Genomic DNA, 17,892 nt, shown 5'->3' with positions numbered 1-17,892 from the left:
TCGAACCCGAGACATTGGTTAAGGAGCAAGAGGCCCTCAACCACTCATGCCAACCTCAATTGGTTGTTCCAAGTCAAAGTAATTAACTACTTTGTCAACTTATTGACCGATATTGCTGAGAATAAAAGACGTAGTGACTTCCATTTGTATTAGAAGTTACTTGAAAAATGATGTAGATCAACTCGATAATTATTTAAGAGGGTGATTAAAGAATAAGCAGCTCAAAGATTGTCAATTTGTCACCTTGACTATATTAAAAAGAGCTTTGAACTAAATAAAACATAATCAATTTGCAATACATTCAAGTAGCAAAAGTTTAGTTCTTAACAGGTTTATCATATCAAGAGGAGAAAGGAAAAGGGAAAAAAAGTGATAGGCAATATAAATAGCCAATATTATTAGGGAAAAGACTCATTCTTCAGGAGCAGCACTTGCAGCATTGAGGTCCACAGTAAGATCAAGTTCCTGAGACATGTTTAAGACCACATGACACAAGTTAATTAAACCATCAAAACAAGGGCGCGCACACACACACACACACACACAAATAGATTAACCAAAATAATAGCAATGGTACGGAGTTATTGAAATTTGTACAACATTCACCTTTCCAGTAATTTTGCTGTACAAAGCGATGACATCTTTGACGGTGGACTCGAAGTGTGTGGTTGCATCATAACTCTGCAGGGAATTCACTCCACAGATTAATGATCAAAAGACAAGAGAAGTATCAACTATGTATGTATGTATGTATGTATGTATCATAATTCATAAGAATGGTACTAGTTGTGTTGTTATACAGACTGGTTTAGAACTTACAGTGGATATGAAGCAGCTATCGTCTTCAGACTGGTTTATAGGTTCGTATCTATCATAAGTATCGAAGAATATCTCATCTACCGGTCCAAGAAGATCGATTCCAGCCTTTAACTCAGCCTCTGGGTTGTCAGTTTCCGCTTCAGTTGTAACAAAAGCAATGTGTTTCCCTTTAGCAGCGACATTGTGACTGTAGGAGCAGAAGAATACATACATGTCTGATTTTCGACCAAGTTGCTTCTGTGGCAAGATGACCTGAACTGAGTGTGAATCCTTGGTTTCTGGAATCGGGTTACTCATTATACATATAGCACGCGTAACTCTCCCCACCTTATGTACCTGTTGCAACCATAAACAGAATGACTTATCGAAAAACTTTATATTAACACATTTGATGTTTCAAGTTTGAGAGCTTGCCTTATCTGATAGGTATGATGGATCACAGACAACTTTCTTGCACTTAGCAGTTTCTCCTTCTGAGGAAACACCAATAGCTTTCCCATTATCATCAAAGACTACCTGTAATCCAAATTGAATCCTTAAATAATACGAAAAGTACTGATTAGATGTCACTTAAAAACATAATGTTGTACGGAGTACTTGATTACCGAACAGTCAGGCTTGTTGAGCATGTAGGTTCCACCATAAACTGCGCTTAAACGGGCAAATGCCTGTAAAGGAAAGCAGATGGGGTGTGTGCCTCAGACCTCAGTAATTAGATTGATGATTTAAAATTTAAAAACAAGAGAAGAGTTGGTTACCTGAGGTAATTCTCCGAGCCCATACAGTGGATAAATGTAAGGAGATTGTCCCTGAAAACGTGCCAAAGACTCTGCATACAGCTTTATAACAAAAGGCCAATGTCATTAGCTGTGATGTCAAGTCAACTTCATATTAGTTAGAAATGCCTAGAAATCATTCATATATGCAGAGAATAACGCGATTAATCAGATATAACAGCTTATGAATCTAATGCTAATTAATGAGCTCATTGAACCCTGATCCTGTTTCTTATACATGAACAATGAGGTTGTACATAAAAGATGAGTAGATTAGTTTTCGGTAATGGGAAGTCACCTTCATTCTCTTGACGAAATCTATGGCAGGTTGATCCAAGTAACTATCATCCAGATAAAGTGCCAAGGCATGACCAATGAAATCGATTGTATCATCCTCTAGCCCATATTTTCTACAACAAAATAACATTGATTAGGCTAGAATAAGGCGATTGTGCTTCAATGTACAAACAACATCATCAATATCAGAAACCAAACATTCCTGGATCAAAGTTGAACTGATATAAATTAAAGGAAGAAATCATACGAAATAAGATCTCTTGCAGTAATTTTGTTCAAGTCCAGCCCTTCGTGAGACTTGGGATCATTATCTTCATAATCTTGTACGTAAATAAAGAACTTTCTAGCTCGTCTCTTTTCAAAAAGTCCCATCAAAGGAGACTTCAGAGCTTCAACATCTGTAGCAGGCACCTTGTAAACCTGCAACAAACATTTCAGATAATGAATGATTCACCACTTTATACTTTGTAATATAGTATTAATATTTCCTGAAAAACAACATAATACCGAGAGAATGTACCTTGCTCTTGTTGTACACAAAGCTACCATCCACTGCCTTAAAACTAAGATATTTAGTGACATCAGTGTGGATCAGTATACGAACCAATACTTCATTCGCCATCATGAACTGCATAACAAACATATACATATATAATGACATGAAATGGTGTGACATATATATTTAGTAAAAACAACAATATATGGTACCTTACCTTAGGTATCATGTCAACATTGTACTCCTTGCTTGGACCTAAGCTTTCTGGAGGGGTGTCTTCGCCCCTAAAGCGTTTCCAAAGCTATTTCACAAGCAGTAGAAAATATTATTTATTGTTATTATTATTATTATTATTATTATTATTATTATTATTATAACAATAAATCAAATGCTAACAAAGTCAAATATTTTACAAATAGATAGTGGGAAGCCGAGATACAATCTGGGTCTCCACTCCTCTGACTATTATTATTATTATTATTATTATTATTATTATTATTGTTGTTGTTGTTGTTGTGGTGCACAGGGGAAATGCATTCAGTATCAGGTAAAGTATACTTCAAAAGATTTAAACTCATTATACTTGATCCATAATACAATTGTACAAGACTTGGGCTCGGATTAAGTTAATGTAGAATACGAATGGAACCATCTTTTTAGTACAGACTAAAATGGCAAACGGAGCAATGTTTAAGGGGCGGATATTCTGAAGGTGCAATGGAAACACACCTGATTAAGATTGAGAGAAGTGGAAGCTCCTCCATAGTAGTCATTCCTGTCCATGTGTAAAACCTGTTTCAAGTCCAAAAAGGAAAGATTTGAATCTTCAAATGCTCATTTTATCCAACTTAATTCAGATTTTTTGTATTGCTTGATTTTGATTCATCCACAAAAAACAAACACCCCGTTATTAGATCTCACTTTAACAAAGAAAAGCCGAGTAATTTTATAAGGTAAAGGTTGCAACTTGCATGCTTATGTGTCATGAACGTAATTGAAAACTAAAATATTTAACTTATACTTTCTCTATTTTTTAATAATTGCACCATCTTGGTTTTAGCACTATTACCATATTCTCAAATAGTTATTTTTTATGATTTATATGTAAGGAAAGATATATTCATGTGGGATCTTGTTAGATTCGTCTCGAAATATACTTTCAAATTTTATAATTTTTTCAAATGTATAATGAGAGATATTAGTGGTTAAAATAGTGCATTGTAAAGCGTGAAATCTCAGATGGTGCAATTAAAAAAAATGGAGGAAGTACAACCTATTATACATAGCGCATATATGTACCATTTAGACATTTAGGATCTGACACTAGGATTGCGACAACTAAATATTGTAAGAAAACACTTTTCCGGAAAAACCATTTTATCATTTCCTTTGTTTGTTTTGTAAATGGTGGAAAGTAACTTTCCTTAAGATGAAAAACAACTTTCTTGTAAGAAATAAGAAATGTCACATTTTCCTATCTAATCACTTACATTTTTTTTCTCGATCTATATATGAATTTTGAGTTTAAATCATAGGTAAAATTAAAATGAAGCTAATTTGAAGTTGAAAGGAGAGAGAGAAATACTTTAAGGCCATCGACGGAAAGAAGACCACTGAGAATGCATTCCTTAAGGCCAGTGCCAAGAACAATTACATCGTACTCTTCATCCATGATTACACCTTCTAACTTTCAATTAAATTAATAATTAAACTCGGAGAATTAATTAAAGATAATATAAAATACTATGTTGTGAAAATGGGGATTAGTAAATTGGATTAATTGATGTAATGCAAAAAGAAGGAAGGAAGATGAGCGTGAGTGTAGGAACAGAAGAAGCGAAGGGTGTAACGAAAATAACGTTACATCATGAAAAGTTTAGAAAATAGTCAAAATACTAAAGTTGACCAAACTATTGAAAGTTTTGCGTGAAATCATCCGTTTTCTCACCCCCTCTTTTACTCCCCTCTTTTCAATTTCACCGCCTCCCACTTTCCATGCACTCATTACTCCGGTCTGAATTTTCTATCCTTCAATTTATATATTTTGTATTCGATATAATTTATGTGTCCCTTCCTCGTGTTGGTTGAATGATACTCCCTCCGAATCTAAATATTATTCCCATTTCCTGTTTTAGTGTCCCAAAATAATCTTCCTATTTCTTTTATTTCCTTTTTAATCTCTTCCTTGTAATTTTAACTTTGTAATTCTATTGGTTTATCAATAAAAAACCTTGTAGTCTCATTGGTTGGTTTAAGTTTGGATGGATTAATGAGTTGGCATTTTTATTCCTTAAATTTTATTGGTGGTTCAACTATTTTGTTTTCTTGTGAAAATAGAATCAAAAAGCAACAATTCTCCATAAAACTACATTAATAATAGTTAATCTTATAATGTTTCTTTTTCCTTAATAACCGCGTAAAATGACAAACGGGAATAACATTTAGGTTCGGAGGGAGTAATAAAGACAAATTGTTTTTAGCACCTATAAAAAACGAAAAATTATTTTTTACTACCTACAAAACTAAAATTTGTACTCCCTCCGTCCCTTAATATTTGCACCGCTTTTCTTTTTGGGTCGTCCCTTAATACTTGCACCGCTTCTATAAATGGAAATCTTTACCAATATTATATTATTTCTCACACTTACCTACTACCCCAACTACACTCTTATTCCCTACAAAAAAATCATTTAAAAATCAACACCCTTCACTCACCACTCTCCACCCTTTACACATTTCCCACTAACTATATTAAAATAATACCCCACTATCAACAAACACTCATTAAATTAATAAGTCAATTCAAATGTCTTAAACTCCGCACCGGTCAAACCGGTGCGAGTATTAAGGCACGGAGGGAGTATTTTACTACTTAAAAAAATATTAAAAATTTGTTTTTTACCACCTAAAAAGAACGAAAAAAATAGATAAAATCTTTATGTATGGCTACCTAATTCAATTGCTCTCCAAAAAATAGATGAAAAATCTTATTAATGATATGTTTTCTTCGCCTTAAAACATAACCCTGATTGTACCTTATAACCCTACATGGTGTACATCAGTACATGTACGTTATAGGAGAGTATAGGAAAGTCAAAGTCAACATTAGCATATTTATATTATTATTTTATTACAAGTTTGTTAGAGTTAGTTAGAGGTTTGTTGGAGATACTTTTAGCTTGTATATAAAGCAACCTTGAGCTCATCTTTCTAATTAAGAAAATCAGATTACAAACTCTATCATTGAGATTTCTTTCCCTCAATATTTTTCGTTTTCTTCTTCAATCTTACATGGTATCAGAGCTGAATCTCTTCTGAGATTTAGGTTACAAAATTGTTTGCAAAATTGTTCACAGTTGTTGATGAACAATCGTGCGATTTGCTGAAGAATTGCTGCGAAGTTTCTTGCGATTATAATTGCGAAATTTCTTGCAGAAATCCTCAATCTACAATCAGAATATTTGCAGTAGGATCGAATTGTTGATCGCAATGGAAACTGATTCTGAAAACTCTGCTCATCAATCAGTCAATGGAGGTAACTTTGATCCATATTTTGTTGCTAGTTCAGATAATCCTACTTCATCTCTGGTTGCTGTAGTGTTCAATGGCATGAATTTTGTTCGCTGGAGCTGAAATATTAAGAGAGCACTAATAGCTAAGAATAAAGAAGGTTTCATTAGTGGTGAGATCACAAAGCCTGCTGTGAATCATAAGGATTATCCTAAGTGGAAACGAGCTGATTTTATGGTGGTGAGTTGGATCCTGAGTTCAATGAATAGTGAACTTGCTGATGATTTTGGATATATAGATAATGCTAGAGAATTGTGGAAAGAATTAGCTGAAAGATTTGGTCAATCTAATGGACCTCTGATTTATCAGTTGAAGAAAGAGATTGTCAATCTTAATCAAGAAAATTTGACTATAGTCACATATTATGGGAAGCTAAAGAAACTGTGGGATGAAATGCAGAATCTGAGAGTTTTTCCTACTTGTATTTGTGGAGCTCTAAATACTTGCAGTTGTATGTTCTTGAAGAAAATTGCTGAGTTTGAAGAAGAAGACAAGATGATGAAATTTCTACTTGGATTGAATGGAGGATATGAGAACACTGTCACAAATGTGTTATCTATGGATCCATTACCAAGTATCAATCGAGTTTTTGCTATTACTCAGCAAATAGAAAAACAGAAGGAAGTGAATAATATGATCACTGAAACTAATGCTCTAAACAGCAGTGCAATGGCTGCACAAACTCACAAATCTGCACAGTATCAGAAGTTTGGTGGTAGTTTTGGAAAGAAAGACTGGAAGGAGTTGAAGAAGGAAAAGATGTATATAGTCTGCACACATTGCAAAGGAAAAGGTCATACAGCTGATCAGTGTTTCAAACTGATTGGTTATCCTGATTGGTATAATTCAATCAAAGCATCCAAACCTTCACAAGCACATGGAGACAGACTTGCTGCTAATGTTTGTTCTTCTGCAAATGGTGACACTCCCTTGGATGATGATATTTCTGGAAACACTGGAGGTGTCAGCAATGAGATGCTCAATGCAATTTGTCATGAGGTTTTGAAAGCAATACAGGGTAAACAGATGCAGAATGGGGATGCTAGTGGAGCAAACTGTTCTTATGCCAATTATGCAGGTATAATCTCTCATTCATTCAACTGCACTGTGAATAAATCTCATGATAAGTGTCTTTAGATTGTTGATTCTGGTGCATGTGATCACATGACTTATGATGAAAGTATATTGATAAACAAAAGAGTCATGAATGTACCTATTAAGGTTGGTCTACCAGATTGAACTCAATTGAGTGTTGATATCATGGGTGACACATGTCTGACTGACAAATTGATGTTAACTGATGTTTTGTTAGTCAAGGGTTTCAAGCATAATGTGCTGTCTATTGGTAGACTGATAGAACAAACTGGCATGAGTGTTATTTTTAATGGAAATGGATATTGTTTCCAGGACCCCTCTAATTCCATGGTGATTGGTGCTGGAAAAAGGATACAAGGCTTATACTATTTTGTCAGACAACCAGAGAACATACAGTCAAGTTGTAGTACTGCTGCTAGTGTAGCTACTGAAACTACTACTGATGTACATATGCTTAGTTTGCCAAATAAGACTGCCACTAGTGTATCTGCATCTAGGGTTGGGCATAGGAATAAGCTTGATTTGTTACATGCTCGACTAGGACATGCTTCTTTGTCAAAAATGAAACATGTATATCCTGAATATTGTCAACATGTTACAGAATATAATTGTGGTGTTTGCTGTAGTTCCAAACAACATAAATTTCCATTTGTTAAGAATGACAATAAAGCTGCAGAGTGTTTTGATTTGATACACTTGGATCTATGGGGGCCATATAAGGTTAAAAGCTTAGATGGAGCCTCTTATTTTTTGACTATCCTTGATGATCACAGTAGAGTTACTTGGACATACTTGTTAAACAACAAAATGCAGGCAGAAAAAGTCATCTGTGAGTTTGTTTCTATGGTGGAAACTCAGTTTCATAAGAAGATAAAAAGGGTGAGATCAGATAATGGGACTGAATTTGTCAAGCATTCTTGTTTAGCTTTTCTTGCCAGTAAAGGTATTGTCCATGAAAGAAGTATTCCATATGTTCCACAACAGAATGGAAGGGTAGAAAGGAAACACAGAAGTTTGCTTGAAATTGCTAGATCCTTAAGGTTTCATGCTGGTTTACCAAAGAAATTCTGGGGAGAGTGTGTTCTTACAGCTATATATTTGCTTAACAAAATACCCTCAAAGATCCTAGATTGGAAAACACCATTTGAGGTTATGTTTCAATCTTCTCCAGTTTATGACAAACTCAGAATATTTGGTTCTCTTTGCTTTGCTTGCAATATTGGTGTTAAGAAGGATAAGTTTGACTCCAGGACAAGGAGATGTATTTTTCTTGGCTACCCTGCTGGTTTTAAAGGGTTTAAATTATATGATTTGGACACTCACAGTGTCTTTGTTTCAAGAGATGTGATCTTCTTTGAAACTATTTTTCCTTACAAACTATCTCATTCATCACTTCATCCTATCTCTTCTCCCACTGATATAGTGCAATTTGGCACTAATGATTCTGACAACACTGATGTTTTTACACATCTTACTCCTCAATTTGATGAGCCATCTCCAAACCATACTTTTTCTCTTGATATTTCTTCTCCTGAACTCTCTCTAAACACAAATCATCAACCTTCATTAAACAACCTTTCTATCTCTCCTCATAATTCTTCTCCTGACTCTCCTCAAATTCAATCTGATCATTCTTCTCATTCTACTTCTCTTCTAACCCAGCCAACTAACACAGCTGTCAGACAATCTTCCAGACAGATTAAACCTTCCACTATTCTAAAGGATTTTGTTGGGGGTTACATTCCTCATAGGCATGTGGACCCATCCTCTAGCAATGAATCTCTTTCTTTCTCTGTAAATTCTTGTTTACCTGACACTGAGCTTGATAATTCTTGGATGTTAGCTATGGCACTTGATTCTTTTGATACTTGGGAATCTCTTGCTTTTTCTGTCTTACCTTCTGGTAATGATCCCAAGTTTTACAATCAAGCTAAGAATGACAGCAATTGGGTGCAAGCCATGACAAAAGAGATTGATGCTCTTGAGAGCAATGACACATGGGAACTCACTCAACTGCCTGAAGGGAAGAAAGCCATAGGATCTAAATGGGTTTATAGAACAAAATTAAATCCAGACTATACCATTGATAGGTATAAGGCTAGGCTAGTTGCCATTGGCTATCAACAGGTTGAGGGGAGAGATTTCACTCAGACTTTCTCACCTGTTGCTAAACTAGCAACTGTAAGAGTTGTTATTGCACTTGCTGCTGTCAGAGGTTGGGAGTTGTATCAATTAGATGTGAACAATGCCTTTTTGCATGGGTTTATTGATGAAGAGGTATACATGAAGCCTCCTCCTGGTTACATCAAGGCTGCCTCAGGGGAAGTTTGTAAACTGAAAAGGTCACTTTATGGATTAAGGCAAGCATCTAGACAATGGAACAAAGAATTTAGTAAATTTCTGAGAACTTTACATTTTGAGCAGTCTAAACAGGATTACTCATTGTTTACTAGAACACTTGATGGGGAATTTCTAGTGATTCTGGTTTATGTGGATGATATTCTGGTTACTGGTACATCTGCATCTCAAATTCAAGAAGTAAAATGTGCACTTGATCAAGCATTCACAATCAAAGATCTTGGTCAGTTATCTTATTTTCTGGGTATTGAGGTACACAGAACACCTAAGGGCATTTTTCTTTCTCAAAAGAAATATATCAATGATATTCTTAGAGATTCAGATATGGAAGAGTGTAATGCTGCACCTGCTCCTTTGCCCTGTGGTCTCAAGTTGTCAATTACAGAAGGAGAGTTATTGGATGAACCAAATGTGTATAGAAGACTTGTTGGAAGACTTTTGTATCTAGGGATTACAAGACCAGATCTCTCCTATTGTGTGCAACATCTCAGTCAGTTTGTGAACACACCAAGAGTACCTCACTTAAGAGTTGCACTTCATGTTCTCAAATATCTCAAAGGTACTTTGGATAATGGTTTGTGGTATTCTGCTGATTCTGGCATCAATCTGTCTGCATACAGTGATGCAGATTGGAGTTCTTGCCAATTCAGTAGTAGAACACTCAGTGCATATGCAGTGTTTCTTGGCCACAACTTGGTTTCTTGGAAAACTAAGAAGCAACGCAGTGTTAGTAAGTCTTCTGCAGAAGCTGAATACAGAAGTATGTCAGCAACTGCCAGTGAACTTGTTTGGCTTCAAGGTCTGCTTGAAGATCTCCATGTGATTGTACCATTGCCTGTGTGTATGCATTGTGACAATACCTCAGCAGAATATCTGGCTCAAAATCCTATGTTTCATGACAAAACCAAGCACTTAAAAAGAGAAATGCACTATGTTCGTGAACAAGTTGAAAATGGATTCATCAAGACTAAGCATGTTTCTAGTTCCAATCAGCTTGCTGATCTTCTGACAGAGGCTCTTCCTTCCTCTCAACATCATCTTCTTTCTTCCAAGCTTGGACTTGTATCCAAAATCCAGCTTGAAGGGGGAGTATAGGAGAGTATAGGAAAGTCAAAGTCAACATTAGCATATTTATATTATTATTATTTTATTACAAGTTTGTTAGAGTTAGTTAGAGGTTTGTTGGAGATACTTTTAGCTTGTATATAAAGCAACCCTGAGCTCATCTTTCTAATTAAGAAAATCAGATTACAAACTCTATCATTGAGATTTCTTTCCCTCAATATTTTTCGTTTTCTTCTTCAATCTTACATACGTGCTTATACGGTGAATATACTTAACAAGGAAAAGATAGTATGATCCACTACAAATTAACCTACATGAGATTACATCGTAAAACTAATTAGTAATATGGAATCGTATGATAGACAAGAATCGATAATTTGTAGGCTCTAATTAAAACAGTCTATAACCAGAAAATAAATGTCAGAAATTAAACAATAAAAATTACACAAGTTATTCGTGGAATAATATAGGCACCATAATGCAAATTAGACCAAATTCATACAAGTTTGTATTCATACAAAGAATATAAGTTACCATAATGTACATATCACTTTATCTTTCTTTTAAAAATCAATAATCTTCTATCCCCAAAGAAAAAGTGAGACTACTAATTAATTAATCACACTAATTACAAATACTTCGTATAATGCAAGAGATCGAGAGAAACACATTTTAATGAGATACTAGTGTGTGTCCCGGACGTTGTCCCGGGTTTTGACTTTTATTCGAATTTATTTGTTGCAAATATGTGCCCGCATAAATTGTGTCGTCATAGAATTATGGGGGTGACACAAGATTAGCGGCCGATTAGCAACCTTCCCAAGCCGAAGCCCCAGATTCGGAAATCAAAACAAAGTCGGATCCTTTTCTTCATCATTAGTTGATTCATTATTCTGGACATTATTAGTGCATCGTCCACCCAATGAAACTTTTATACCCATTGGTGATCCCTATCACATTTTCTCCTCACATGTAAGGAGAAAATGTGAGAGAGTTCATGGTGTGTGCATGTATATTGTTCTATAATTACTTAACTACCATCAATGTTTCTCCTCTTACCCCAGGCTTTTTTTTTTTTTTTTTGAGGCTTAGTCTAGGAAAATAATAATTGTACATTTATAAATGAAGTAATCATTCCCTTTTTTTTTTGCATTCAATTTTATTCAATTTGTTATTTATTGTAAAAACAACATATATGTTTATATAGAAAATATAACATAAGTTGTAGTTGGTTAAGATGGTAGGAAGTGCAACATTAAACAAAGAGGTTTGGTGTTCGATCCTTGATACATATTTTTTGGTTGTCAATGACATGTCATGATGCTATTAGTGGTGACGTGGCGTAATAAGGAGGGATATACGTGACACGTATACATTCTCAAGAACGCCTTTTAATATATTAGTATAGATATGTATTTATAATTATATTTATACATCTCTCCCTTATGTTATTGCATTAATATTTTATTTTTTGGCATACAAGATTATTGCATTAATTAAAGAGATAATAAAATAAAAATAAAAATACATGGAACTAAGTAGTGGTAAGCTCAAGACTTGAAAGGCGTAGTATTAAACCAACCCAAGTCTAAGTGAAGTGTCAAATGCAACATTGGTAGGTGGTGATATTGCTAATTGTTGCTCCAAAGTAGTATGTAATTCGACTTCTGTGGCATTACTTATCTGCATAGATTAAATTATATGCTCTAATTAATTTCATAAACAAGAAAGGATGATAATTAAACAAACAATTAATTAAGCATTTTCTTAACTTTGATAATATTTACAATAATTACCTTGTGCTTCAAATTCTTGTTGTTCTCCAACAATGTGTTTCCCTGGGTTGTTCTTTGAAATTAGTTGTAGAATAAAAATAAACCTCTGTAATTAAAGAGAAAAGGAATCTTACAACATAAAAGAATAATATGACTTGTATTATAGGTAGCAATGTTTTTTGGTGCCAACGAGGTCTTGACCTAGTGATTAAGACTGAGGCCATGTGTACAATAGGTCTCAGATTCGATTCCCCCGCCCCCATTTATAATTTATATATAATGACCAAAATAAAATAAAAAAACAATCTTTATCTTGGGGAATAAGGCCTAAACATAAAGTGAAAGGCTAAAGAGAAAAATAATCTCAATCGATCAAGGTTGATAAGAGCGTGAGAGTTAATCCCCCGCTCAGACTTGTATTATCCCTGAGAAATAAGGCCTAACAACAAAGTGAAATCAAGTAAGACGAGAAGCAACTACTCAAACCCTAGCTTAGTCAATCTCATCTCCCACTTTTTCCCATTTATTTCGCATGAATTGGTACTTCCTTGTGTGATATTATACGTACGTTTTCCCTTAGCTGAGCAACATTAGCGAAAGTCTAACTTAAGATTTTCACATTAATTTTTTATTTGCTTTAAAATTGCCCCATAAAAAGTAAAAATAAAAATAAAAATAAAAATAAAAAATTCCTCCTTTCCTTAGAATTCGCCCAGAGAAAATGTTCACTATCACGTGAACCTTCGCATACGAAAATTGAAGCAAAGAAACAGAATACCTTAAAATATGTCTATAAATAGGAGTATGGGAAACTTACCTACTACCCCTCTAGTGAGCTTCAGAGTTCAGAGTTCAGAGTTCAGAGTTCAGAGTACTCCGTATTTCTATAATTTTGGAGAAATTGAGGAGTATGCTCGAAACATGTCCCGTTTATGCAAGTACTCCTATCATCCTATGCATGAGGCAACTAGGCACGTACACCAACAATGTATACGGAGTACTTATATCTGTTGAATGCAATTTCCTCCAACAATTTAAACTACCACATTACAAGTGATTTCATCTTCTTCTAGTTACCTTATTACCGGAAGTTCCTTATATATATATATACTCCCTATGTATTTAATTAAAATATACATTTTTCATTTTTTCTTCTTTGACATGTCATGGTTGATGGTTCCAACTATCAATTATATTAATATTTCTCTTTTTTCTTGTGGTCTTACACTTACTAACATCTTTTTACTACAATAAAATAATTCACTCATTATCATACTTTCAACTTATTTTAATAAATTCAATTCATTCTTCTAAAACCACGTGCCAATCAAAGTATATCTTTTAATGAAATACAGAAGGAGTAGTTCATCTGCAACGGTGACTGTTGCCGAACAAGGCTTTATACTATACTACTATATTTGTACGAAGTACTCCCTCCGTCCCTTAATACCCTCATCGATTTTCTTATAAAGTCTTCCTTTAATACTTATTCCGTTTTTATAAATAACATATTTTTACTAATATTATATCAGTTCTCTTACTTAACCATAAACTCACATATATTCGTACTTCTTAAAAAACATTAAAAAATTCAACCCCTTAACCCCCTAACCCCACCTCCTCCTAACAATTTATTTTGTAGTCCATAAACTACGAAGGCGGCGTGTTTTTACAAAAACATATCACCCCATTAAACGACAAAATAGGGATAAGACAAGCATTAAAACAGGTGTCATTTTTCAAATAACAGATGTCACTTTGGAAAAATGAATGCCATTTTTCAAAAACGGATTTCATTTTCCAAAAAAATTGATTTTGTCCTTTAGTGTTTGTCTTTAACCTATTTTGTCGTTCAGTAGGGTGATATATTTTTGTAAAAACATATCTGAGATGGATTTATACTTTCTCCATAAACTCCACCCCCAGCCCCTCTAAAAGTTAAACACATTTTTCACTAACTATATATAAAAATATTCCACTGTCAATTACCACCTGATTAAATAATAAGTTAATTAAATAATCTAAAACTCTGTGTTGATCAAACTGGAATGAGTATTACGAGGCGGAGTGAGTATAAGATATCACATATGAAAGTAATTCATGATAAAAAAATTAGAAGAAGGAAGGAGCTCACATTTCGTTTGAGGTCTGATACCACTTTCTGAAGCTTCTCGTCCTATAACCCACAATAATAACAAAGGAAACAAGCTTAGAGTTAATTTGGTTTGTCTAGCTAATTGAAAATTCAAATTTTAGAGAAAACCCATTTCATTTAATGATAAGGAAGACATATTGAATTATTGATGGATACCAAAGTAAAAATTTATACCAAATGAATTGCCAAACTTATTTTTAAACGGAAACTCTTTCTTGCTGTGAGAGAATTGAAAGTTATGTTACTCGGACTTTTTATTTTACCTCAAATATCCATACGTATCGAATCCACGACACTCGAAAATTGATATGGACACCTTGACACTTCATTTTGGGCTACAGTCATGGGTGTTTTTCACAATTTAGCTAAGTGGAACAATTGCACATGTAACCATGTCCAATATTAGTACCTGTTAAAGGATCAACTCAACCAAAAGATTAAGCTGATGATTGAAGCCCCAATATTAGTTTTATACTCTATCACTCCCCCTCACATGAAAGCTCTTTGGGCTTGAAGTGTGGATGCAGCATAGGCCTCCTCATACCTCCGTGACCTTTGCGTCACGTTGACTTTGATACCATGTTAAAGGACCAACTCAACCAAAAGCTTAAGCTGATGGTTGAAGCCCCAATATTAGTTTTATACTCTATCATTAAGCTGATGATTGAAGCCCCAATATTAGTTTTATACTCTATCAATACCCTAATCGGAGTAACATAGATTAAAGGTGACAATCTAATTATGTCAAAGGAAATAGTTTATGACATAATTAAAACTATGCGGCATGATCGATGTGAAAAATTAAGGATTAATATGGAATGGAGGGAGTAATTAAGTAAGCTACGACCAACCTTCATTCGGCAAACACGAGCGTAACTTTTCTCAACCAGCCTCTCAAGCTTACCAAGTTCTTCAATATCTAACCCTTCTAGATCTTCTCCTTTCATTCGACTGACATACAATTAAAAAAAGACATTAATTCTAGCAGTTCACAACATACACCAGCTTACAATAATTAGAAGCAAAGAAAAATATGTGCAATTAATGAAGTACTTCGTATATAATACCTTAACTCTTGTTTTTTCTCATCAACTTCCTTGCTCATAATAGCTATATCTTCCTCCAACTATATGTATTCACAAATTAAGCCACATTTCAGATGATAATTACCCGATCAGGCGATAAAAAAAGTATATATATATAATCGATATTACCATATACTTAGGCTCAATCCCATTAGATGAATCAACCAGGTCAGGAACTTTTCCTGTGTGTCTCATGTACTTCTGAATTACTCGAGTCACCCTTTCGTTGACAACAAAGATCAAAACCCACATTATAACAATTTGCTGCTAGATCTATATATATATATTGATAAAAAAAAGAGGCAAATAAATGCTCTAAATCCCTAGTTACAGAGAAGTATTTCTTTTGGAAAGTTTCTACAAATAGAATGTTTGTATTGATTAAAAAGATGCAACATATCTGAACTTATTTATGCACATAAAACTTATCATATACGGAGTTGACTCTGTTCTTTTCACTAGATATGAAATGATAAAGTGAGTACTCATCGTTATATTTTGAAATTTTCAAGATCTGGTCTAATGAAGTCTAAAATTTTCTAGTTTGGTCTAGTCTGGCTTAATTTTTAGTAATAAGTTATAGTACTTTGTATAAAATAAATTGGTATGAACTTTTATTTTTTCCCTTAGGAGTATGATCAAATCAAAGTCATTTTGTTTGAATCTGTCCGGCCGCATTATCTAGTCCGGCAATGTTCTCTTCACCTTGTCATTGTTACTTATTCAATCAGACCAGACCAGAAATAAAAAAAAAAAAATAGATAAATATATATTCCATTCCTAGTATTCTTCTGTCATTTTTTATTTTTATATTTGATGGAAACTCTTCTGTCATTTGTCAACAATCATAAGTAAAAAGGAGTAAGATCTTTAATGGCTTAAATAAGATTATTAATCTTTAAAAACAAAAATCAAAACTCGTCAAATTTTCATCAGTACTAGCTTATAGGCGAAGATTCAAATCCACCTTGATCTTGTACCGCATAATAGTACCACTAGCTAGTGGAAGTATTTCAGAAAATAAAACCCTGCATTTTTTTTTACCAGATTTACCACACAACAGTACTACTTGATTCTCTTCTTCTTTTTTTTCCCGGATTTTACTCTCAAATTTTTTGCAGTATTTTAATCTTTTCTTCAACTACTCCATTTCTTTCTCTTTTAAAAATTAGTAATAATTACTATTAAACTAAACATTCAGATAAAAGTAGAGAAAATGTAGTACAAATAAATACCCTTAAAAGAAGGTTTAGAAAGAGAGGAACCTAGAAGTAGAGAATTCATAGAGTTTGGTAGAAGAAGAGAAGACAATGAGAGCAATTTCGGCATCACAAAGAGTTGAAAGTTCTTGTGCTTTCTTAATTAAACCTTTTCTCCTCTTTGAAAATGTCACTTGCCTTGCTGCTGTATTTTCTATCTTCTTGATCTGGATTCTTGATCTCACCATGCTTTTTCACCCCCTAATTAACATTAACAAATTAATTAACATTAACAAGTTTTAAAGAAAATGAGAATGTATAGAAGCAAGCCGCGTTCAAAATAAGCTAAGTACCACCACAGATTAAAAAAAAAGTTACCGTCTATAGTGTATATTTTAAACTTAATTAGTGATTGCGATAAAATAAAGACTTAAAAAAAGGGGAAATATATAAACATAAGGATAAGCTAAGGAGGTAGCTGTGCCTGTGTTTGCAAAATCTAGATCTTACCATATTTAAATGAAAACTAAGAAGAACAGAAAACCCTAGATAGAAAAAAATGAAAAGATTTGAGAGGAGCATAATCAAAAGCAAAAAAGGTAAAGTGGGGACAGTGAAGATGACAGGAGGCATATAATTATATGAAAAAGAATTGGGCAAACGGCCAAAGGAGGGTGTCTGATAATTAGGGCAAATTTAGCTTTTTTGGAGAAAATGATGTGTTATTGGCCCTTGATGAATAGGGGTAAATGGGTAATGGAGCCAATTTATCATTGCCTCTTAGAGTTATCGTCTAGATTTTATTGTACGGAACAAATTGTATACCACCCACACAAGCGACCAAGAGGGAGAAGGGGGTCAAGGGATCAAGGATGACAAGGAGAAAGTTTCATAATATGTCCAAAAATTGGGTCCATCGTGTACAATAGACGTGTCAAACAGGTTAGGTCCCAGAAATCAAATTATTTTTGGGTTTGGGCCTTTGGGGAGGGTTATTATTGGGTAGAGTCGTGTTTGGGTAAGAACCATGATAGTTTTCTACCTATTTACTTTGGGTAGGCCAATAACGATTCTGTTAAATTTGTTGTTAAAACGTGGTAAAAATGATTTTTTTTTTTTAAGTCGTAAAATACAAATTTGGATTTTTTTTGTAGGTGATAAAACGAGGTTTTCTAAAACTATACCCCATACTGAGTAGTAGT

At 34.0% G+C, this 17,892-nt stretch overlaps 3 protein-coding genes across 6 annotated transcripts; 1 reads left to right on the top strand and 2 right to left on the bottom strand.

Annotated features, from left to right (window-relative positions):
* Positions 1–226: 226 nt before the first annotated feature.
* Positions 227–4,147, bottom strand: LOC110799812 (guanosine nucleotide diphosphate dissociation inhibitor At5g09550-like). Its single transcript, XM_022005082.2, has 12 exons — positions 3,974–4,147; positions 3,118–3,180; positions 2,606–2,689; positions 2,413–2,520; positions 2,140–2,312; positions 1,894–2,005; positions 1,578–1,658; positions 1,425–1,487; positions 1,234–1,335; positions 820–1,155; positions 607–681; positions 227–465 (listed from the first exon to the last, which is right to left on the bottom strand). Exons 1-12 carry the CDS (start codon positions 4,058–4,060, stop codon positions 412–414), a joined length of 1,338 nt encoding a protein of 445 aa, XP_021860774.1. The 5' UTR covers positions 4,061–4,147; the 3' UTR covers positions 227–411.
* A 1,730-nt stretch (positions 4,148–5,877) lies between these two features.
* LOC110799804 (uncharacterized) lies at positions 5,878–7,095 on the top strand. Its single transcript, XM_022005075.2, has 2 exons — positions 5,878–5,982; positions 6,031–7,095. Exons 1-2 carry the CDS (start codon positions 5,878–5,880, stop codon positions 7,093–7,095), a joined length of 1,170 nt encoding a protein of 389 aa, XP_021860767.2.
* A 4,756-nt stretch (positions 7,096–11,851) lies between these two features.
* Positions 11,852–17,395, bottom strand: LOC110799809 (MADS-box protein AGL24). 4 transcript variants are annotated; one of them, XM_056843084.1, is made up of 8 exons: positions 17,201–17,395; positions 16,757–16,951; positions 15,621–15,711; positions 15,474–15,532; positions 15,258–15,357; positions 14,386–14,427; positions 12,273–12,314; positions 11,852–12,159 (listed from the first exon to the last, which is right to left on the bottom strand). In XM_056843084.1, exons 2-8 carry the CDS (start codon positions 16,936–16,938, stop codon positions 12,049–12,051), a joined length of 627 nt encoding a protein of 208 aa, XP_056699062.1. In that variant the 5' UTR covers positions 16,939–16,951; positions 17,201–17,395; the 3' UTR covers positions 11,852–12,048. The 4 variants fall into 4 exon arrangements, with proteins under 4 accessions (XP_056699062.1, XP_056699061.1, XP_021860771.1 ...); XM_056843083.1 differs by lacking the exon at positions 17,201–17,395 and adding an exon at positions 17,069–17,200; XM_022005079.2 differs by lacking the exon at positions 17,201–17,395 and having other exon boundaries at positions 16,757–17,191.
* Between the last annotated feature and the right edge of the window lie 497 nt (positions 17,396–17,892).

Source organism: Spinacia oleracea, chromosome 4, assembly GCF_020520425.1.
Source record: "Spinacia oleracea cultivar Varoflay chromosome 4, BTI_SOV_V1, whole genome shotgun sequence".
Lineage (NCBI taxonomy): Eukaryota > Viridiplantae > Streptophyta > Magnoliopsida > Caryophyllales > Amaranthaceae > Spinacia > Spinacia oleracea.
This window is presented reverse-complemented; position numbering and strand designations above follow the sequence as displayed.